General features: G+C 48.2%; 1 protein-coding gene across 5 annotated transcripts; it reads right to left on the minus strand.

The window, feature by feature from the left end:
* Positions 1–260: 260 nt before the first annotated feature.
* USP20 (ubiquitin specific peptidase 20) lies at positions 261–22,557 on the minus strand. Of its 5 annotated transcripts, none has more exons than XM_053961970.1 (25): positions 21,980–22,080; positions 18,894–19,004; positions 18,473–18,526; positions 17,745–17,807; positions 17,482–17,613; positions 16,752–16,848; positions 16,493–16,562; positions 15,798–15,911; positions 14,602–14,680; positions 12,829–13,270; positions 11,809–11,946; positions 10,495–10,607; positions 9,893–10,065; positions 9,330–9,424; positions 8,849–8,882; positions 8,587–8,632; positions 8,126–8,306; positions 7,564–7,690; positions 7,310–7,479; positions 6,619–6,700; positions 6,233–6,341; positions 5,794–5,896; positions 5,474–5,545; positions 4,600–4,794; positions 261–605 (listed from the first exon to the last, which is right to left on the minus strand). In XM_053961970.1, the coding sequence occupies exons 2-24, from the start codon at positions 18,972–18,974 to the stop codon at positions 4,634–4,636; spliced, it is 2,736 nt and encodes a 911-aa protein (XP_053817945.1). In that variant the 5' UTR covers positions 18,975–19,004; positions 21,980–22,080; the 3' UTR covers positions 261–605; positions 4,600–4,633. The 5 variants fall into 5 exon arrangements, with proteins under 5 accessions (XP_053817945.1, XP_053817946.1, XP_053817943.1 ...); XM_053961971.1 differs by lacking the exon at positions 261–605 and adding an exon at positions 2,828–4,203; XM_053961968.1 differs by lacking the exons at positions 261–605; positions 21,980–22,080 and adding an exon at positions 22,483–22,557 and having other exon boundaries at positions 2,828–4,794.
* Positions 22,558–22,563: the final 6 nt, after the last annotated feature.

Below are 22,563 nucleotides of genomic sequence, written 5' to 3' on the forward strand. Positions count from 1 at the left end.
TTTTGTTTTCCTGCCTGAAATGTCAGAAGACCTAAAAGAAGCCAAATTCTATTTTAACATGATGATGTCGAGCACTTTTTTATTTGTATATGTGTGTGTATGTGTGTTTGAGCACTGATCTCGAGATCTCGGTGGCATCTCAGTGTTGTGATTTCATTGCCAATGTAAAAGGTTCTGGTGTTGCCCATTCATTTCTGGAGACAGAATTCAATCAAATAAAGTGCTTCCATTTGAAAGCGAATATTGACCTTGTAGCAATGAAACAAAATCATCTGCATATTTAAATAAACATTTAATTCCAGAAATAACAGTTTTACTGGATCTTTTTGATCAGCCAGACAGGAAGAAAATGGATTTATTGCTTTTTTCCCAAGAGAAAAGCTGGTGCCTCTTTGCTGGGGCTCTTGGGGCTGTTGAGGTGCAGCCATCGCTCTCCAGAAGCTGCTGCTGCTTCCCACAGATGTGTCCATTGGAGAGTGGGAATTTGAATTCACCTGTGCCTGCTGCTTCAGCCACAGAGAAATTCAGACTAAAACTCCCCAGAGTGCTCTCTTATTCCTCATTATTCTTCCTCACTATGGGGTGGATTTGGGTTTTGCTTCCAGCTGTAAAATGTACACGGAACAAGTGGATCAACACATTCCAGTGTGGTGCTCTTCCTAGTTCTCTCTTCAGCAAAGTGAGAACACATTTTCACTTGTGCTACCTGCTTGCTTTGGTTTTGTTTTTTTATTTTATATCATTTCCTACTGGGATTTTCAGGAGTAGTAATTTGGCTCTGTCTGTACCTCTGACTGTCCCACAGAGCTGGGTCCCATCAGGTCATTTTGAGATTTGATTTTATCAAACTTTGACCTTTCCAGCTGGCACTGAAGAGAGAATGAAATGGTTGGGTTGTTTATTTGTCGGGTTTTTTTTAACTTAGTCATGTGAGGAGAAAGAAAAATGGGCTGTTGTGGCTGGAGCTGGTGTTGGGAAGGGCAGGTGGTTTGTGTTTTCAGTAGGAGCCTATGAGAACTGGAAACTTGGGGGAAAGATTTCATCTAAAGAGAGAGCTGTACTGTGGAAATGCCTGTGGTGAATGCTCTGGTTTGGCTGGAAGTCTTGGCAGATGTTTTTGATGCTGACTGGTTTTATATTAAAACTCAGGCTGTTGCAAGGCTGGTAAGGAATGCTTTGGGCAGGGATGTGTGGATGTGCACGTGTGTCCAACACAGCAATGCCTTCCTTCACCTGATAATCCAAAAACCAGGCACATTTCTGGAACTCTGGCTGAGATGCACAATTCCATTCTGGTGTGCAGGGTTGTGAATAATGTGTGAGTGTCTCTAGCTGAGAAAAGCCCCTGGCTCTTGGCCAGCTTCTCCATCATCCCTGGTCCAGGTCACTGCAAAGAGCCCATCCAAGAGCCAAGAAGATTTGCAGTTTTCCCACTCAGTAGGTGACACCTGGTGGTCCTTTCATCTGACAAATAATCTAGAGATTATTTCTGTTTAATACAGTCAAGCTGCTACATTTCTTCAGCAGGATTTCAGTTGTTCTTTGCCAGCACTAATTAACATCCCTGTCAGTTCAGGACACATCAGAGCTGTTTGTGACAGGCTGCTGGTCTTTGGTTTTGGGCAATAATGAATAGGAGGGGGTGTTCCTCTGGCTCTGACTTGGATTTATCTTTCACAGAATCAGCACTGCTGACTTTAAATAGAAAAGGCACAATTGAAGGGGTGAGGGAGAGCTGGGGGTGTAGAGCTGAGCAGAAAGGGAGAAGAAAATGGAGTAAGGTTTTTGTAGGGAGTGTTTGTGTCACAACAGAGCAATGGCTCTGCTCCCAGGAACAGGAGCAGCACACAGGAACTGAGCTGAGGGGAGGGAGCAGATAATCTGACACTGAGGTTTGCTCCATCAGTCCCCACTGCATGAACAGTTCTTTCTCTCCTCTTTTTTTGCAATTGGCAAAGGGACCTGATAAAAAAAGGGACAAATGATTTGCAGAGAGAACTGATGAGAGCTCAGCATTGGCACTGGCTCCCAGAGCTGTGTCTGAGGTGTGCTCAGAAATGCCATGGCTGCCTCCAGTGCAGCTGGAGGAAAGCAAGGCTGCAGTTGGATCTCAGGTGAAAGCAGGAGGCAGAACTAACCCTCGAGTGCTTGACCAGGCAGAGGTAACCCAGAGCAGAGGCAGGGCTGGAGCTGTTTGTGTGGACCCTGAGCAGTCCCTGAGGGCAGTTCTTGGTGTCTCTGGGAAGGTTTGGAGCTGTTCAGTTGCTCAGGTGACAGATTTGCTTGGAAGATCCAAGTTTGGACAGCTGACTCCAAGCTGCTCAAGAACAAACTGCATGTTCTTATTACCCAGGTGCAGCTCTGCTTCTTCAAACATTTCAGCTCCAGCTGAGGCTGCACCACTCACTTGGGCAGGGAATTCCTGCTGCTCCAGCCCCTCAGGCTGCTTTAGAAACTCTGTTAATTCCCAGTCCCAGAGTCTGGTGTTCCCTGGGGAACAGGCTGACTGTTACCAAGGGAGGGGAATGGACCAGCAGGGATATTTGGCCACACAACAGTGACAGGAAACTCTTGTAGAATCCTGGAACAGCTCAATGAAACTTCAACTCCTTCCCCTGCAAGTTACTTCCAGGATAATAATATTGTCAGTGAGTAGCACATCCAGACCCCCCCAGGCTTTCTGAGGCACTCTTGGGTGCACTGGGGTTAATGAAAGCTGAAGGGAGGCTTGAAGGGGCAGGTGCCTCTGAATGGGCACAGGATGGTTCAGTGGCCTCAGACTCCTCTTGCTGCTGCCCAGAAGGATCTGTCCCCACACAGCCTCTGGTCAGCAGGAAGTTTGGATTTTATTTTATATTTAATTTTTTTAAAATTTTTCTTCCTTCCCCACCCTGCTCCCGGGAGCTGTCAGCCCCTCTCAGCAGGCAAGGCAGGCCTTGTTGAATGCACATGTATTTATTGTACCACTTTTAGCACAAGGTCTAACACTGAAGCACAGGAGTGTCACTACAGTCTGTACAGCACCCTCTGGAACACAGACAACACAGACATGCAGCCCTGCAGGCTCTGCAGCAGATCCCAGGGCTGCTGCACTGGGGAATAAAGACAGCTTGGAACAATGAGAATCTCAACAGTGGCTCATTCTCTGACCTCCCCTACAGTCTGGCTGGGTCTAAACAAGCATCCCATGAACAGAATTGTAAAATTAACATGCTGAATCAATTATAGACAACTTTTAAAGAAGTTGCTTTATGCAACAAATACTTGATCTGAAGAAAAAAAAAAAAAAAGAAAAAAAATAACATGAAGGCCACATTTTTCTTCTCAAATTCTTCTATCTCTAAGTCAAGGAGCAGCCTTTCCTTCCTTCCCATTTCTCCTGAGGAGCTCAGGATGTCCCAGCTCCATGCAGTGTCTGGCACCACTCAGGCCAGATTTGGTGCTGTGGCATCACCCACACCACGAACAGAGTTTGGCTCCTCAGGGCCTGGAGGCAGCTCTGTCTCCATTAAACTGCCTCCATTAAACTAATTAAAGATTAAGCTCTTGCCTTGCTGCAAGAACAAAAAGCATGGTAAGAATAGCCCTGCTGAGAAAAGTGGAGTTTGGCCTTTTTTGCCCTCATTCCTGCCTCTGCTGCATTGGTGGCAGCAGATCTGGGAGCAAACGGATTAAATGAGCCACTGTACCCACAAAGGACATCTGGAATGACCTCAGCACACAGGTGGGGCTTGTTTGCAGAAAGAGTTTGTTCCTAAAAAGCTTCACCAGCCTGGGCCCTGCTCAGCCAGGCCCCCTCCCCAGCCCTGGGTGCCCCCTCTGGAGGGGCTCTGTGAACAAAGGGGCCCCTCCCCAGCTTCACCCCCCCAGCTCCTCACCAGCTGAGGGGAGACAGACACAGGCTCGTGCCAGGGCCAGTCTGAGGAAGGCTTTGGGAAGGAGGAACCTTCCAGCCTTGTTGTCCAAAAACTGAACACAGGAGATCAGACACAAGGAGAAAATAAAATTCTGCAGGACCACGAAGGTGTGGGTTTGAGAGTGAAAGGAGAAGGGAATAGCTGCTTTCCAAATTTCTTAGTTGACTGCAACTGAATAAAGAGCAAAACTAGGAAGTTGTGACAACACCACCAGCACAAAACCACAGGAGACCTCGTGGCTTTACTCAGACTCAAAACCAGGTTTCTCTGGTTGCAACACTGCCTGCTGAAAACATAAATAATGTTTCATTATCTTTACATGTTTGAATTAAAAAGAGAAGTGCCAAAAGCAAAACCTGCAAAGGAGCAGAACTCAGTGCACTGGGGACAAGCTGGGAGTGCTGGTTTGGTGTAGCAAAGGAAAGGGAGAGGGCTCAGGTCAGGACAACCCTGTGACTGTGGCTGCAGCCTCAGAGCACGGCTTCAGCCAGAGGTGAGGTGCAGCTTTGTGCCAGCCTCTCCCAGCACCACCCCGTGCTCAGAGCCACATGAAAGGAGGAGGAGGAGGAGGAGGAAGCCTGCCTGCCCCGGGAGTGGTGGGGGAGCTGCACACACCTTGTCCCAGACTAGGGAGGATTTCGACCCCTCAGGATTCCCAGCCTCCCGTCCCCCACAGAGGTACCTGTGCTGTCCCTGCCCTGCCCCAGCTGCACAGGTCACACTGCACGTGTCTCTGCTTCAATCTTCTGCTCCCCGTGGAGGTTTTCCAGTTCCTGCACCTGGGCCACGTTCTGTCTGATGGCAATCTCGGGGCCCCCTCCGTACAGGGTGCTTAAATAAACCCAGGTCTCCTCGGAGATCTGCCCGTAGTCAGCACCTGGAAGGGAAACAGCAGTCACCGGGTGCACCAGCAGGGAAAGGTCAAGACACAACGCCAGGACTTGCCCTCCAAACACCTCCCCCCAAAGGCCCATCCCAGGAGGAGGAGACACCCGTGGTCCCTCCACAAAGCCCCTGCAGTGCCACCTCCTGCTGGAAGCACCAGTGTGTTCTCCATTCATCCATGTCCACAAGCACCACATCTACACATCTTTTAAATCCCTCCAGGGGTGGTGACTCCACCACTGCCCTGGGCAGCCTTTTCCAAACCCTGACAGGCCTTCCCATATAGAAATTTTTCCTAATATCCAATCTAAACTTTGCCAGGCACAACCTGAGGCTGTTTTAACTTTGAGAGCTGGACCACAATAGATGCTGAGTGAAGACCACATCAAAAGCAACACAAGATCAAAGCTCCAGCACAAAGGGGAGTGGTGCAAGGGGCCTGGGGAGCAGCAAGGCAGGAGCTGGGGGTCTGCAGAACCAGTCACAGCAGCAATCTGGTCCTGCAGAAGCTGCCACTGGAGAACTGGCTCACTCAGGGCAGGGGCTGGGTAGAGAACTGTCATACTCTGCAACACCATCTTGCTCCGTGGCTCCATTATGCACAGCCACATCCAGAGGAACAGTCTCCTTTACCTTTTAGGAGCACCACAGGCAGTAAGCACCAGCCTTACCCTGCTTGACTTGCACGTGGCCACCTGGTTTCGTGAGGGCAATCTTGGTGTTGTCAATTGGTCCAGGGGGCTCTGTAGGAGAACAAATATGTCAAAAACCACCTGATTTCCTTGCTGTCTCCAGCTTCAGATGCTTTCCTAAATCCTCTTGGTCATTTTTGTTTTGCCCTGGGGACCTGCAGGCAGTCCCAGTGGCTGGTGCCTGAACCCTGCCCAGCCTTGTCACCCCAGCCAGGGGCAGTGCTCAGCCAAGACCCAGCAAATGGACTCGTTTCCATTCCCCCTGTCCCCCCTGACAGACCCCAGTGTCTGATCCTTACCATTATCCTTGCCCTTGACAAAGGCCTCCCACTCCCGGAACCACTGCATGCTGATACAGTAGATGACACTTGGAGACTCCTCTGCCTGGAAAGCCTTGTTCAGCTGGGAGAGCAGAAACAGAGAAATAGGAAGGACTTAAGTCACTCCTGAGATCCATTAATTGCAAGGCAGCCTTGCCATCCTCCAGAAGAACTCCATGGAATTCCTTCCTCACACCCTGTTCCTGCTCACCAGAGCAGGCACAAGACAAGGATGGTTTCACACTTTCTGTCTGCACAGCATTCCCATGCCCCAGCTGCTCCTCTGCACTGGGGAACCCCCCAGGCCAATCTCCTGGCTGTGCTGTAGGTCATGTTCTGGAAAACAGGCAGGAGATTTCCAGGTCTGCATTTCCCACCCCTGCCCTTTGCCTTGCTCCCAGATGCTTCCCGTGCCAACCTTGATGAAGGTGTCGATTTCGATCCTCCTGCGCTTGGCGAGGGCTTCGATCTCCACTTGGCAGATGGAGCACACGTACAGATGGTTCACAGCAGGGCCACCCCCAAACCTGGGCACAGGGAGAGGGAAGGCAGTGGAGAACTGCAGCACAGTGGAAGCTCTTCCCAGCCCTGCATCCTACAGACAGGGATTTTTATACTGCTCCAGACACTGGTGAGGGAGGTGCATCTGCAGCTGAGGGCACAGAGCTGCCTTTACTCGGCCACACTTTTGCTCTTCTGGCTTATCTCTTGCTATCCTTTTGGGACAGGCACTGATACAGCTCATCCTGGCTTAGATCAGGACACTACAAATACTGGAAGAAAGAATGGAATGGCCATATTCACCTGTTGTAGAGATATTCCCACACATTTTGGGGCAGAATCACAACCAGGTCATCAATGTAATGGTATTTATTAGGAGGAATCCCTGTGGGGGAAAGGCAGGTGGAAGAGTTAATCAGGGATCTCATTATTGCTGTGTAAACAGACACAGATAAAAAGGCAGATTTCCCTTTCTGAGAACTCTGATTCCAGAATCTGTGTCCTTTGCTAATGCAAGACAGTCAGAAGTCCATTATCTGTGGAGGTTTCTCAATCCACGGCCCTAATTTCTAATCAAGTGCTTAATTTCCAATTTAGAAGAGGGATTTACAAACACTGAGTGCTCCCCAGCATGGCTGATGAAACAGCAGCAGAGTCAGATGTGCTATCAGCTCCCTTCTCCAAACAAACCCTGAGGACCAGCCCTGCTGACAGGGTAACACAGATAAACCCTGCCCTATCTGCTTTCTACAGGTTTGTTTTTAAACACAGAGAACTCAAAACTGTTATTTCCCAGCACTAAACATCCCCCCAGGCCTCTGACCAGCAGCACAATGGGTAATTGTCTCATCCCTCCCTGAGCAGGCTGGAGTTTCTGCCAAAGAGGATCCTACTGCAGCTTCCCTATAGCAGAATGGCAGCTGGAGTTTTTTCCTGCATTTGTTAATGCACCAAGAAGCATCAAATGTGCTGCTCCCAGGTCCAGCAGCCTTACCTCCATGGGAGCACAGAAAGGTGTGGTTGGTGATGGGCCCAGGCTCAGCAAAGGTGTTGAATTTATTGAGCCACTCTCGAGAGATGTAGAACTGGAGCAAACTGTGCTCCTTCATGCTGGCCAGGGACACGACCTTCTGACGCTCTCGCACCGCCTCCTCGCTGCTTTTCCTGGAGCAGGGAAAGGAGAACTCCATTTGTGAAATGCATTTCCAGGCGTTCTGTACCCAGGAAGGGGCTGAGGGCACAGCTCACCTGTAGAACAGCACATAGGCTTCTGCATTCTGCACCACAGTCTCGTGAACCTCGGTGACGTACTGGTCATCGAACTCGTACCACTGGCCATTGATCACGTTCTGGCAGTAGGCAATGTAGTGGCCACCTGGAACAGAAAGCACAGCACTGCTGGGATCTGCAGTGCAGACAGAAGGCAGGCCTGGGATAATGTCAGCAGCACAAACAGGATTAGCTGCTGGCACAGAACAGAGAGAGAGACAAAAAAAAAAGGATAATTCCTGCTCAGGCAAGCTTTGCTGGAGCAGCAGAGCCTGGCACTGTCACCCTGATTTGCCTTCCTTGGAAGCGCCTCTCAGCAAGACTGAACAGTGGGAAAGGGTTTGAGCCAAGCCTGTGGGGAGGCTGAAAGAGCTGCAGGGGATCTGCCAGAAGCTGCTCAGTTACTTTCCAAAGGGCAGAGGCTGCTCAGGCTGAGAATGGAGGGGGTCTCGTGCTGCCCTTCAGCCCAGCTGAGGTGTTGGCTACTCCTGACCTCACTCACACTCCTCCCTTCCTGCTCCTCTTCCAGAGAGGCACTTACTGCCAGCCGTGCCGTGGTGACAGATGACTGACAGGAGGTCGTAGGTGGTGATCTGGGACACGCACTCCTTGGCCAGGAAGGGTCGCAGATCCAGCCCTTCCAAGGGGAAGGAGACGTGGCTGTTGATCTTGAAGGAATACATCACCTCGTGCCGGAACCGTTTCAAGTGGATGCAAAGGATCTAAAAGACCAAGGACAGAGGACACCAAAGGGCAGTTTTGCCATGGGAGCTCTGGGAGCACAGCACATCTCTGTGTGTCTGATCTTTGCAGGAGTTCTTCGCCTCTTTCTCACGAATCCTGCTGGCCCACTAACTTAGACTGAGAAAGTCTCTTCAGATCTAAATACAGATCAGATTTTTTTTGCCACCAAAAAAACTGCTGGTTTTATTCTACCTCTGGCCTTCTGATCTCCTCAGTGGCTGCTAGAAGAGAACTGGGAAACAAGATGCTTTTACCCACCTCAGGGAGCCGGAGGACTTTGCAGTACTTTACTCCATTCCGCAGCCTGAGGGAGGAAAAGAAATGAGTTGTGAGGACTCTCTCTTTCATCAGCAAAGGCATAGCTGAGTCTTGCTCACTTTGGAATCCAAGACAAATCCTGAATTCCAGCAAAATTGTCCAGGCAGAGGACACAGCAAAATATCTGACAGCAGTATAGAGAAATAAAATTCCAGAAATAAAACTCCAGACATGCAACACAAAACAGATAATGCCAACTTACTTCTTACACCGTTCACAGCTGTACATGTTGTCCCCTGTCGAGAGAGAAGAGAGCCATTATGTAGCTGCTCAGAGCATACAACGCTGACACAGCCACCTTTCCAGACAGTGCAGAGAAAGATTAAGAACTTTTGGGCAGGCCAGGATGAGAAGAGATCAAAACAACTTCTATCAGTAAGTGTAGGCAAGAAAGGGATGCAGCCAATTAGCAGGAAGGATGAGAAAGTGAAGAAACTGAGGAGCCACAGCACTCAACCAACCAACAGCTCTGCCTGCTCCTCACTGAGGACACTCTCACCCAGATTTCCCACCCCTGAGCAGGTAGAAAAGTTCCCTCCTGCTCAGAGATGCTGAGCTGCCAACTTTTGGCACTGCCAGTCTCTAATGACACACCAAGGCAGGATTTCTAGGAGATTTAATCTGCCTTCAAAATGCGTATGGAATGCTGCTCCATGCTGTCAGACTCCACCAAAAAAACTCACCCTTCAACTCATCTGCTGCAAAAAAGGCAGCAAGGCAATCCTCCAGTGTCACCACGGGACCCCAAAACCAGCTAGGGATACAGGACACCACAAATCTGCAGAGGAGAAGGGATTAAGAGTTATAAATAAAATAGCTGAATGCTTTGGCACACAAAACCCCAAGTGGATGATAAATTTTCTTCTAGCTGTAGGTCCTAAGCTCATCCCACATCCCAGAGGAGCAGGGAAAGCACAGCTGCTCTCAGCTGATGTTCCTACTCAAACTGGAAATTATTTGGAAAACTACACCAGGAATTAATTTGCTCTGGAGGGCAAGTCTGAGGCAGCAGTGAGGGGTGATAGCTGCACAAGAGCTCTCAAGGTGTGTGAGAGATCTAGAGGAGCAGTAACAACTGGTGCACAGTTGGGCTCAAAGCCCTGTGAGGTACCACATACTGTCCTCCAGGGAATGGTTCCAATTGAGATGCCAATGTTAACATCACTGTTAGGGTGTTAGGTGTTAGCTGCCTTCCAGCACTGCAGGGCAAATCCCAGAAAACAGAGGTCCTGCAAAGGGAACACACCTCCGGATGTACTCCATGATGAAAGCAATCCAGCCCTGTGAGGCATAGTTGTCCCCACATGCCCCTGTCTTGGCTGGCACATTTTGGTAGATGGCAGAGTGCAGCTTGGCCAAGTCTTCTTTCCCTGGGATTGGGAGTGACAGGTCCTGGAACGTCTCCACTGTTGTAGAAACCTGGAAATATCCAAGAGAAACAGGTCAGGGTTTCCCGTGTGTGTAATGGAGCTGGCACCCGACCTTCATCACCTTTTATCACTGCTTGGATTTAGCCTAGGCTAGAAACCTGAACTGGCAGCAGGAGTAACTCCCTGTGGCTAATTACTCTTCCCTGCTGTCAGCACTGACTTCTGTCACGGGTTTTGTAGCACTGGACTCAGTTTCCTAATGTGAACGTGATACTGCTGGGTCAACTCAGTAACACAGATCAGCAAACAAACACATCTCCTTGGCATGGCAGATTCTCACACCTCCCCTGCCATCATCTAGGGCCACATTAGCAGGTGCTGCATGCCACAGGGTTTGGAAAAAGCAGCACCATTCCCTAGGAAGAGATCTACAAGCACAAAGCCTGTGCTGGTGACTGGGAGGGCCCAGGACACTCACTCTGTCGCAGGTGAGGCACTGCACCAGGCTGAGGATGGAGCCGTCGAAGATGTCAGAAATCACACTGCGGTAACGGAGCTCTTTCTTCTTTTTCCCAGAGGCCTGCATCTGGGCTGGAAAACAAGGAATGACCCTCTCAGTCTCAAGTCTCCACAGAGTCACACAACCACATAAGAACACAGGACAAGCATTGTCCTGATGTTCAGACCCCATCCCAGGGACATTGTGAGGCAAGTTGTGAAGAGACACAGAGGACTCTGCTGCTGTGTGTGGTACAAGGGAGAGGAAGTCAACTGAACCAACACCAGCTGGCTCTCAGGAGGCAGAAATTGTTGTCCTGGAACTCCTGTTTCCAGCCTTTTACATGTTTAGAAGCCCAGCCCTGCCACAGGCAGCCCCTGGTTTTCTGAGGTCTTGTGACACTTTGCTCCAAGCTTTGCATTTCACTTCCTCTCCCCCTCACCTGCTCTCTACTTTGTCCTTTTTTGTTCCCCTCTGACATTTACCACGTGTTCCCCAAGTGTCTTGCACTGGAGAGGACTCTCCACAGCAGGGACTGGCCAAATGCAAGGTTTTGTTTAACAACAAACCCTGTCCCCACACACACACGTGCAGGCAGACAGAGTGGTTTTCATGCAGCCAGAACATCTGCAGCTGTGCTGAGCTCAGCCAAGGGGCTGAAGAAAGAATGTCCTCATGGAGCAGCTGGAGGGACAGTGGTACAAGCACAAGCCATTGTGTTTGCAGATTATGCAGCACTGAGGGATTTTGATTTGCAATTTGCTCTGGGATGAAGGGACCAGTTTGATAACACAAGCCAGGCTCCATTCTGCAGCTTGACAGTGCTCCCAGCACTGCAGGGACATCTGCAGCCCTAATTCCATTCCTGTGAGCCCAAGATGTTCAAGAGGCAGGAAGTTCTGTCAGTAACAGCATCTTACAGTTCTCTGGCCCACATGCCATGAAATTCAAGTCTGGCAGACAAATGTTTATGTATTGCCACACTCCCCTAAAGGGACAGAGCTTGTGCCTGGGACTTGAGAGCCATTTTATTAATGACAAACACAGCACACAGATGCAGACATGGATCATTTGAGGCTCCAGTATGAGAACACACTAGAACATCACTGTGCCCAGAGCTTGACTTTATCTATAGGTTTACTGTAGTCTTTGCCAAATACTGTTTTAGAACACACTGTTGTCCAGGGGAACCAGCACTCTTACATCTGTTAATCAAGAATTATGATGGATTCCTTCTCTCCCCTCCTCTACATGCTTTCCCCTTTGCCTCCCAGCAATCCCTCTTTGCACTACCTTTCTTGAGTATGTAGGAAGGTCCAAGCCTGGCAGGACTGGAGCGGGGAGGACTGCTGGAGAGCTTGGAGTGCATTTCATGATGGACTGGACTGCAAGGGCGTGAGGAGCAGCGCACATAGGCATCATTGTCGGGTTCTGTTTGGGAAAACAGAGAGGGAAAAGGGCACTGGTGAAAACCCCAGCTATGAAAGGCAACTCCACTGCAACCTGTGTCAGCCTAGCTCTGTGTTCCAGCACAGAATCTCTCTCAAAGGCACAGTTCAGTGTCCAGTAACTGTCCTGCTTGGACAGGCTGGCAGACACAGCTCCCTCAGTCACGGGGGAGAGTGCATACGGACCTGTACCTAACAGCTAATAATTACATACTAAAAAACCCCAGAAAACAACCTGCCATTTTTTCACACTTATGACTAATTAGATTTTGCAGCTTGCTCCTGTAGCCCTAAACCACACAGACAGCATCGCTGCCTTCAGTGCCAGCTGGCAGAGTAAGACTCATAAAGAAGCGTTGAAAGATCGGATATGTTCAGCTTGAGGTGACTCCACACTGCTGCTCTTTTCTTTTCCCTGAGACGCAGAAATACTCAAACTGTGCCTCTCTCTTTTCTCTCCCCAAAGTCCACAGTCCAACACTAGCAAATACCTTCTGCCATGCCTTTTCCACAGCTAGTATTTCTCCAGGCCAGTGTATCAAATTAAGAGACATACCCATACCAAACCTTTTGTCTTAAAAGGCATCAATACAGTGTTTGCAAGCTTGGCAGAGGCAGCTCTTGCTGCTGTGCCTTTACTCAGCTCACAGCCTGGCTAAGCACCTCTCTGGCTCACCGAGTACACTTCTTTACAGAAGCAATTGTGCACAAAGACAAGGACCGAGGGAAACCTTGGATGCAAAATCTTTTGAAACACAGAGAAGGAGCAATCACACTATGTGTTTGCCACTGCACTACACCGCAGTGCCTGCAGAGGATGGTAACACATCTTCCTGGAAATATCCTGACTGAAAGAGGGGTATACCTGGTGTCCTACATGGGCTGGCAGGACAGGGAGCTGGCAGCATCTCAGGTGAGGCTCTGCCGTCGACTGGCATCATCGTAGTATCAACATCTGCATCCTCATCCACCTGCTCCGAGTTGCTGCGCCGATGGCCGCAGGAGAACTTTCTGTCCTTCATCCTCTCTTTTTCTGAGATCCCTCTCCCTGCTTCATCCTGGATCAGCAGCTCTGTCTCTGCCAGGGAGCTGCTGCCCATGCTCCCTGAGGTCCGACTCTGGCCCTCTCCTTCACCCCGGTCACTGCTGGAGTCACAGGAAAGGAACTCATCCTCCGAAGGGCTTCGGTCGCCCTCCCGCTTGTCCTCCTGGTCACTGGTGTCCAAGTCCCTCGTCTCTGCAACAACAGGTTCCTTCAGTTCCTCATGGAGCTGATCCATCAGGCATCGCAGGAACTCCTGGGTGTCCTGAAAACCAAGATTCCATGTCAGTATCCAGCCAGAAACGTGGCAAATGAGAGAGGCAAAAGAGGAGATGGCTCCATTCACAGCCAATTCCAAGAGTGCCCACAAAGGTGAGACTGCTCTGCAGCACGCAGACCCAGCTGAAGCAGGGCCATGCACCGAAGGGCCTGTCTGTTACAGAAATGCTTTAGTTCCTACATAATTAAAGGCCAATTTTTTAATCTGAATATCTTCAGCTGATAGACTTTGAAAAGACAGAGAGCCAGCTGCAGAAGGCAAACCAGGAGTGTGTTTATCAGGGGTTTGTCACAGATAATAGGGAAAAAGCAAGGAGAAACCTGATGAAAACAGCAGCCCTGGAGAACAGCCTCCTTCCCACAAACACATCTTAGGAACACTGACTTCTGCTCATGGCAAGCCACCTCTTAGAGAGGGCAGATTAAAATCTTTAATAAACAGGGAGAGGAACCAGAAACTCAAAGATATACAGTCTACCTGCAAGCTCCTACATTCATAATACATGGTAAAAGAGCTGATACATCGGCTTCAAAGGAGCTGCTGGAAAGCAAGCTGGTATTTTGACAACTGCAGAAAGTTAATTACGACCTTTCAGTTGTTTTAGGAAGTTTGGCTTTTAGCCTGCCCTGCCTACCTTTCAAATCTATCTCTTCAGATCAGAGTTTTCCAATCCAACGTATTTCACATCAAAGACAAATATAGAAGCTCTTTCATTAATCATTATCTTTATTCTTTGTTTTGATTTCTTGTCACTATTACAGTTTTGATGCACTGTCACTTCTCTAGTAAATTTTTTAATCATAGTTCGTTGTTTACATTTTGTCATAAAGAACAAACAGAAGAGCTACACTGATAAAGACTTCAAAATAAAAAAATGGATACTACCTTTAAATAAGACCTAGTTTTGCTGTAATTCCCCAGAAAAAGAATATAGAATATTCATATCTTTGAATTTTTAGTGCAGATTTATCCAGGTTCCTCAGCTCTGACATGAATAAATAATACCAAAGTCCTATACAGCAGTTATCAGTAGATCTCAATGCTGTTTATAAAGGGTTTGACCACCATCATTTCAGAGGTGAGCAAGCTGACACAAGGAAATGAACTGATTTGGTACCAACAAGCCAGAGGCAAGCCTGGAAAAGAATCCAGGTCTCCCAAATCCCACCCAAGTGCTCTATCAGATCACTGATATTGACACAGAAAGGCCATGACCCCCGAGCTCAAGCTCTTCCTTCTCAACACAAGCACCACCACTGCAAGAATGACATTCCCTCTGTCTTTGGAATAATGGCATGGGTTTTTTCAGGCCCCACCTGCTGTGCATAGCCTCGGAACATGGGATTGACAAGCTTGATTCCATGGGATAGACTGCTTGGAACAACATAACTTGGGCTGTTTAGACATGGAAAAAGAAAAAAGAAAGAGTCAGTTTGCTTGTTGGGCTTGGAGCCAGTTTGTCTAACAGGCCGTAACAGAGGGTGTGGGGTGTAGTTAAAGAGGCCAAAAGATAATTATGCACCTGCAAACCCTGAGCAGAGATTTCTGCACGAGCTAGGTGACAAACAACCAAGAGACAGAAACACCTTGCAGTCATTTCAGTCTGTCTTTCTAGAGAAACCCTTCCCCAAAACACATTTCACTTAAAGCTCTGTCACACTTTGAGTGTGGGAAGTGATTCTTTCCAGAACAGAGTTTAGCAATTAGTTAATTCGTTTGATTTTCCAGCACCATGTCTGTCTCAAAATCTGGGCAGGCTGACCACCCAGTAAATGAGATAAATCCAATCAATGTTAAAATGACATGATATTGCTTAAAAGCCTGCACCTCCTCCTCTACAAAGACACAGTTCACCTTGCTCCATATCTTACTTATTCCTTGTTAATAATGAACTTGAGGCAAACATGCAATGGCATTTAAATTCCTGTTTTGATGGGGTTTAATTTACTGCACAGAGCAGACATCTTCAGATTTAAACAGAGCTATATAATTTTGCACTGTCCTTTGAACTGGTCCAGAATTTGAATCAATAGCAAACAATTCCCAAAATGTCACCTGCATTTTCCAGTCTATTTAGTAAAAATCTCTGAATCACTTTTTCCACCCAAATTATCAATTCCTGTGCTAATCAAGAGCAGTACAATTAAATGCTGGCTACTGAAGTCCATGTAAAATATTTGGAGATAGCCCCAGGTTCCCTTACTCCATCATTTGTTCTTCATTACCAACAGGGGAACTATATTTAAAAAAAAAACTCTTCCTTTTCAAAAGTGTAATATTAAGAATGAATTCTTTTCACTGACATCAACGTGTCCATTTCATCACCAGCACAGGAGATGGAATCTCCTGGATCCCAGGGAATCCTTAAATCCCCATCCACACAGGAGGTTAAATCACTGCCTCAGACAATGCATTTGTCCCTGAGGATCAGATTTCCTCTCTGCTGATGCCAGACCTCAGAACTAACACACCTCTGAAACCTGGCCAGGTTAGACCAGGGGTCACCACGCACCGTTTCTTGTGCCAAACCTCAGACACCAACTTCTGGTAACTTTTGCACAGGGCAGGTTTCTTATCCGTCCGGACCAGTCCACCACATTCCAGGAAAAACTGTGTGAGAGGTGGGCTACAAGAGAAGGAAAAAGAGAAGAATTCAGCCCACAGAAACTTCTCCTCTGCTTATATTTATTTATCAAAACTTCATGCAGGCCTTATCAAAAGCATGCTTAAGGTACTGATTTTAAACCAAGGGAAGAAGTGATTCCAGATGCAGATGTGATTCCTCACTTGGATCAAATGAAAAAGGCTGATCTGAACCTGTTCTCAGTACAGAAAGGATCCTGGAATTGGGTTTCAGCAGGATGGCTAGAGAATATTTTAGGATATAGGTTATTAGAATGATATCAGTGGGGAGAATAAAGAGATGTGACATGGCTTTCTCTCAGATAAATAATTTCTGTTGCAACAGAAATGATGAAGTTTTACTTCAAGCATTCATCTAAACATGAGTCTTGTACACAGCCATGAGCTGGCTGGTCCTTCAATTTCCTACTGTAACATTTCTGTTGCCTTAAAAAAACACTATTTTTTTCTGTCCCCAGCCTGGCTAATCTCTCTTTGCAAGACTCATGAAGGTTTCAGATGAGAGGTGACACTTTTGGTATTTAGTGAAGTCAGTTAGGACAACACTGAAGTCCTAATGCCTACCAGTTTGAGAGAGCCTGAAGTGCTGCATTCATGTAGCAGGAGTTCCCAAGATTTTTCATTCCAGTAAGGCCTAAAGCACAAACAAGAGAGGGATGAATCACTTTCAAGATGTGCTGCTTTCTATATTCCTCCCCAAGGAGAGGGAATCCAGCCCTTTCTAGGCAGTCTCCAATTCTGCTGCCAGGAACCCTCTCAGTGCAGGTCCTACAGACTGCAGAGTTGCCCTGCCAGCCCTTTCATCAACTCAATGCAAAGTTACCTCTTGGTTTCAAATCATCATCCTCTGATTCAGATTCGCCTTCATCAGCCACTGCAATGGGAACAGCTTTCAGAGGGTGAGCAGGCAAAGGAGAATCCTAGATTAAAGACAGAGAAATAAGTATCAGTCACAGGCCCGCTTTGAAAGATGAGCTGTGAGAGATATTATCTTACATATAAATCAAGCCAGCCTTCAAGAAAAGTAGGAGAAGGAAGAACAGGTTGCACTGTCTACCCTTCTCACTGAGACAGCAGGGAGTGGAAATAGTGCCATTACTGCTTCCAGTACAGGTGATAAGAAACATCAGGAATGAGCAGCAGCGTCACAAGTACATTGTGTTTCTGGTCTGACAGCTGAAATTTCTATGGGCCATGCATTGCAAATGAAAATGTGACAGAAAGGTTCTTCTCACATGCAGATACCCCATTGGAAAGGTTAAAAATAAAGTCAGAATGGATATTCAAGTCATAGAATCATAGCATCATAAATTGTTTGGTTTGGAAGGGACTGCAAAAGTCATCTAGTTCCCACCCCTAAGTCATTTGTCTTTTTGCTGGGACACCCTGTAAGTCAGGGCTAGTGGTCCCTTGGCTACAGGCAGCCACTGTCAGTGAAGGTATCCCCATGACAGCAAACGCTGCACCATGGCAGGAATCACTTGGCTAATTTTACACCAGGCAAACAAAGCCTTGCCAAGCTCCCAGCCCTGCCCTGTGTGACACAGACCCACCGGCTCAGGGAACCTGCTGGGGGGTGAGGGTGGCTGAGCTGCCAGGCACTGCTCCAGGAACACCTCCTTCTCACAGGCATAGCACCACACACGGAACGTGGTCAGGTTCACCGTCAGGTTGTGCTTCTTGGCCTGGAAATTGAATATGAAACAACAGATCTCCTCTGGCAGCTAACCTGGGCTGGAGCACAGGACTACCAGGACATGGAACAGGGAAAATCCAATTCTGTCTGTTTAAATGTGGGGAACAGAGAAAAGCTCACCTGTGCATGAAGTGTGCTGTGGTCAGCAGAGGACTCCCCACAACCAACATAAGGACAACCAATCTAGAGAGGGGAAAGAGCCAAAGCACAATGGCCACATCAAGTTAGACTCTTCAGAAAACAGTCTGTAACTCCAGTCCCAGCAGCAGCAGCAAGTTCAGAATTATCTTCTCAGTTTCCTAACCTGCTTTTTATTCAGGGCCCAAAACAAGATGAAAATTCAGAATTGATGGAAATTTACATGTGATTTAAGAAAGAAAATCGGGAACCAGATTTGCACCCGGGCAAAGTCTCTGCTCCAAGGCCATTGCTCCAACAGGGATCTCATCTGAGCAGCCCCATGCCCAGGCATTCCAGTGTAAAAATAAACAGTCCCTGCCTGCCCCAATGTCCCATGGATTCCCTCCCTCCTCACTTCCAAGGTGTCACCCTGCAGCCCCTCCACAGGTGCCAGCACAGGCAACACCAAGCCAACAACCATCACTGGGGAATTTATTCATTCCTACTGGGAATGGCAAGGACAATCCCCTACAAGGAGTGAACCCTTACATCTTGTCAGATTGTGACAGTGTTACCCTTTCACCTGGAGAGTCTACTCCTTGGAATCCTTCAAAAAACAGTGGATGGTTCTACTGTGAACCCCTTCTTTGCTCCCCACTCTCTTTTCAGTATAAATGCTATTTGAGTGAAGTCCCACTACGTCATGCACACAAACAAGCCATTTTTACCTGAAGACAAGCCCAGAGGTTTGGTCCCACAGCTCCACAAGACTGGCAAGTTCCCTGCATATTCATGATAAAAGAAGGTTTGTTTGCTTGGTTGGTTTTTAAATAACCAAGTCCTTAAACAGTGAGAAACTTCTCTATAAAACAGCCCAACCTTCAGCTCATAGTATTTCATTCCTTTCACCACACTTCCAATCAAATACACAGTTGCACCACTTTAGCTAAAGTGACACATTCAAGCAGGATAAAATGACTATGAGAAATTTGTGGGGTCACAAAGGGTGATTTTATGGGACATGTGGGTACATCACTGGGGGAAGGAGAGTCTCTCTCTGGAGATAGGCAGTGTTTTCTTCAAAAAGCAAACATGCAAATCCATTTACAACAGCTAAAAGGGAAAGAACTGAGAGCCACAACCCTGTACCTTGGATTTGAGCAGCAGTTCATCCCTGGTCACCTCTCCTATGGAATCCAGGTGAGGACAGATATCCCTTGAATCCCCCATTTTCACCAACACTCATGTGAGGAGGGTTTCCTATGACAAAAAAGGATGGCTCCTTTCACTACAGGTCAGATTTGCTCTCATGATTGCAAGAAGATACCTGGGCATATTAGAGTTCCATATCTATCTTTAAGGCTCAGAGATTGAAACAAATCTGGCACGGCCTGGCCTCACTGCTGAGTGGCTGCGTTGTGGTATTATTGCAGAGAAGGAGCAAAGCCATGGGGAGGAGAGAGAAACAAATAAAGCTAATAATCCATATCATGGAATGTGCCTTCAGAAATGCTGGGAGGTGCTCGGCACACAGGCACAGCTTCAGCTGCACAGATACAAATCTAATTAGCTCATTTGCATGAAACTCTGATGAAAAGTGAAAGGTGCTGCAGCCCATGACCAGTACTTAGCCTGTGGTGTCTATGAGCTTCATATGCTCCCAACTGTGCTGATCTGAATCTAACATTTCCTTGTTACACTACTTCATCAAACATTGAAAATATGATTAGTTCTAAATGAAGCTGGGCAAGAGGGAAATAGACTTAAATGAACTGTAACCCCGATAAGCAGGCTCCAGTCTCTGAGGAATTTACCATTTCACGGGTAGATTTTTAACAGTATGAGCCACACAACTCAAAGTCTCTACAAAACATAACAAAACACTGTTCCACCCAGCTCATACATCCAAGCACCACAAGAACAGATTATTTCATAGCTTATGAACACAATAAACACTTTTATGGTGGTCCATGGATATGTAAAAGAGTTTAAATATGTCTCAGTAACATGCAGCTATAAAAAAAATGAAAAGAGTTTGTGTTTCTCAAGCATAGTTTGAATAACCTTGCTCATGGCTGTTAAAAAAGTAGAAAAGAAGATAAGTGATATTAATAGCACAGACAAGGATCCAAAATATTACAGTTGGCTGGAAATGAAGCAGATGTGAAGAGCCCACGTCATTGCAATAAAGAAGTGGAAAAATCTGATGAACTTGATGTTAATGACTCCAGCAGCCTCATGGCTGCTACACTCTGGTTTTTTTCTCATTTTGAGGACATTTGAAACAATTCCCAGTCTTATCTGATCTGAATCACTGACAGTAAGGAGAAAAGAAAAAAAATATTATAAACTAGTAGGCCATATCAGTAACACTTATCTCAGGAGTGAAAAAGCTTGCCTAGCACCTTGTCTTGGCAGAAGATAAACCTCAAGGCTAATTTTACAATGTTTTCCCAGCACTCTTTAGAACTCAGTAAACTAATGGGAGGAGCAAAGGGAGAAGAAATCATATGTGCATGGTAGAAAACACCACAGGGGTGCTGACCTGGATCTCAGCAACCTGTGAAGAGAAGCTTAACAAACAACAGAGCAATTTCATGCAGTTTCACAGAGAAGGAACATAACACCTTGTAATACATATTGATTTAAAATACAAATGACAAGAGCACAGTAGCTTTGGCTAACACATAAAACTGGGACACTTCAGGCTCTGAGTTCCTTCACCAAAACAGACCCCTTTCCCCAAATGCATCAGCTAGTCTAATTAAAAAAAAAAAAAAGTATCAATACTACATTTGCTATTTCACCATCCTTGATTTCTTATCTCTCTCCCAGATGTTCCCCAAAAATCTAATGAACAAAATACTGTTTTAAAATGAATTCCAGGCGTCATATCTTCACCATCTTAAGCTAACTAGGAACTGGTTTTGAAGCACACTTTGTTAAGTAGAATCTTCTGGATGTGGATGATTTCAGTGCATTCCGTGGGATCACCCCTTTCCTCAAAATCAAAACCATGTCTTTAGACTCTCCAGCACTGGGGTGCTGATCTTCCCACACAGCACTTCCCTTTCTGAACAATGCTGGGAAAACCTCATTTTTGCCTCTCAGCCCTGACCACATACACCAGAATAAAGTTTGTGACTGTTCAGAGAGAAATATCCAACTTCTGTCTTCCCATGACTCTTACCCTAAGAGCTATAGCTGGCACACACAGCTCTGAATTCTGCTCAGGAAACCAGGAATTTCATAAAAGCACTGCCAGAGAGCTGAACTGTGCTTGTCAAAATGTACTGTGGATGATGGGAAAAGAAGTTACCCTAAAACAAGTCCTTCAGCCTGTCTTTCTCAAGCACCACTGAGGGAGAACAGTACACGAACGTGTCAGAACAGTTCCTCCATAACTGCAACCTACTTTCAGTCGCTTCAACTGCTGCCAAACCCAGCGTTTCTGCCTTCTACAGGAACACATTTCTAGGTTTTTGCAGATTGTTTTTTCTTCTTAAAACAACTGTGTGGTTCTGTACCAAAGCTAGAGCCAGCTGTCAAGAGTTTCAGATCCATGCAGGCTGACATTCTTTGGAGCAACTGCACAAATTAAGGAAATCTTTGCCCTGTTCATCTACAAAACAACTACTCTGGTCTTGCATAACCTACCAAGAGAAAGACGTATCTGCAGTTGTGCTCCGAGACATTTTATACTTGTGATACTGAAGAAAGAAATATTCACCCAACTGCCCTACTGACAAAGCAGAAGCAGAAAGCGGGTGTTCCTGGCTCGCAGCTGCATCAGGTATGGGAAAACCAGGTTTATGTGCAACACGCGAAGGAGAGCGGGTCTAAACATTGATTTATTATGGGAGGTCACAACACAACGACTCACCTAGAGCTTTAGCTTTCAGGCAAAAAACACCTGCGGGAAATCTCCCCTTGCCCGTTATGTCACTCCTCAAGTGTATTAGACCCCCATAATACAGGTCCCTCCCGACAGACGCTACAGCTGTGGGACACGAGCGAGGCTGAACAGAAACAGCCTCAAGCCGCAAGGTCCCGCTCCCGGGGTCGGCACCAGGCCCGGGGGTGCAGGGCCGCCCCAAGGCCGGGGCACGGCAGGAACCGGGCCGGAGCCCCCGCGGCCGCTGCTGCTGCATCATCCCCGGCGCGGCCCGGCCGCCCTCCCTCCGCACGGCCCCGCGGCCACGGCCCCGCCGCCCCGGCCCGCGGCCCTCGCTCACCTGCGGGATGCCCGGGGCGTCGCCGCCCCGCCCCAGGCCGGGCCGCCGGGAAGGGCCGCGGGCCCCGAGCAGAGCGGGGAAGCGGCGGAGGAGCCGCGGGTGCCGCGCAGGCCGGGGGAGGAGCGGGGGCCGGGCCCGGCGGGGCGGGGCGGGGAGGGACCGAGCGGAGGAGGCGGTGGCGGCACTGACCCCGCGGGGTCCCGGGGTCGGGCCCGAGGGCTCCCCGAGCAGTCGGGGCTCAGCCCCCAGGGCCGGTGCTGGAGGGGCGAGCCTCGGCTCGTTCGGCCGGGGACCCAACAGAGCAGCTCGGTGCCTCGGTCAGCGGGGAGCAGCCGGGTGAAGGAGCCGCGTCCCGCTCCAAGGGCTGGGCTGTAAACCCGGGGGCGGGACCCACGCTCGCTCCCCACGGCGCCTTCTCTCCACGGCGTCCCTGACAGGCACCGGCCACCGGCGGAGGCTGCGTTGCCAGGATTGCGAGAAAAGGAACGAGCCTCGTGACTTACACGAGCTCTTCCCAGAAAAGACAGTGCGTGGCCCAGGGGTGGCGGCACGAGGGCTCCCGGCCCCGTCCGGGAGGGCACGGA

Source organism: Vidua chalybeata, chromosome 21, assembly GCF_026979565.1.
Source record: "Vidua chalybeata isolate OUT-0048 chromosome 21, bVidCha1 merged haplotype, whole genome shotgun sequence".
Taxonomy (NCBI): domain Eukaryota; kingdom Metazoa; phylum Chordata; class Aves; order Passeriformes; family Viduidae; genus Vidua; species Vidua chalybeata.

Excerpts from the sequence above, each read along its gene's own strand:
- USP20 (XM_053961970.1), bottom strand. The coding sequence starts at position 18,974 with ATGGGGGATTCAAGGGATATCTGTCCTCACCTGGATTCCATAGGAGAG. Across the intron at positions 15,912-16,492 it reads CTTCAGGCTCTCTCAAACTG|CCCACCTCTCACACAGTTTT; the intron begins GTAGGCATTAGG and ends CTTCTCTTGTAG. Across the intron at positions 8,633-8,848 it reads AGCTGTGAACGGTGTAAGAA|GCTGCGGAATGGAGTAAAGT; the intron begins GTAAGTTGGCAT and ends TTCCTCCCTCAG.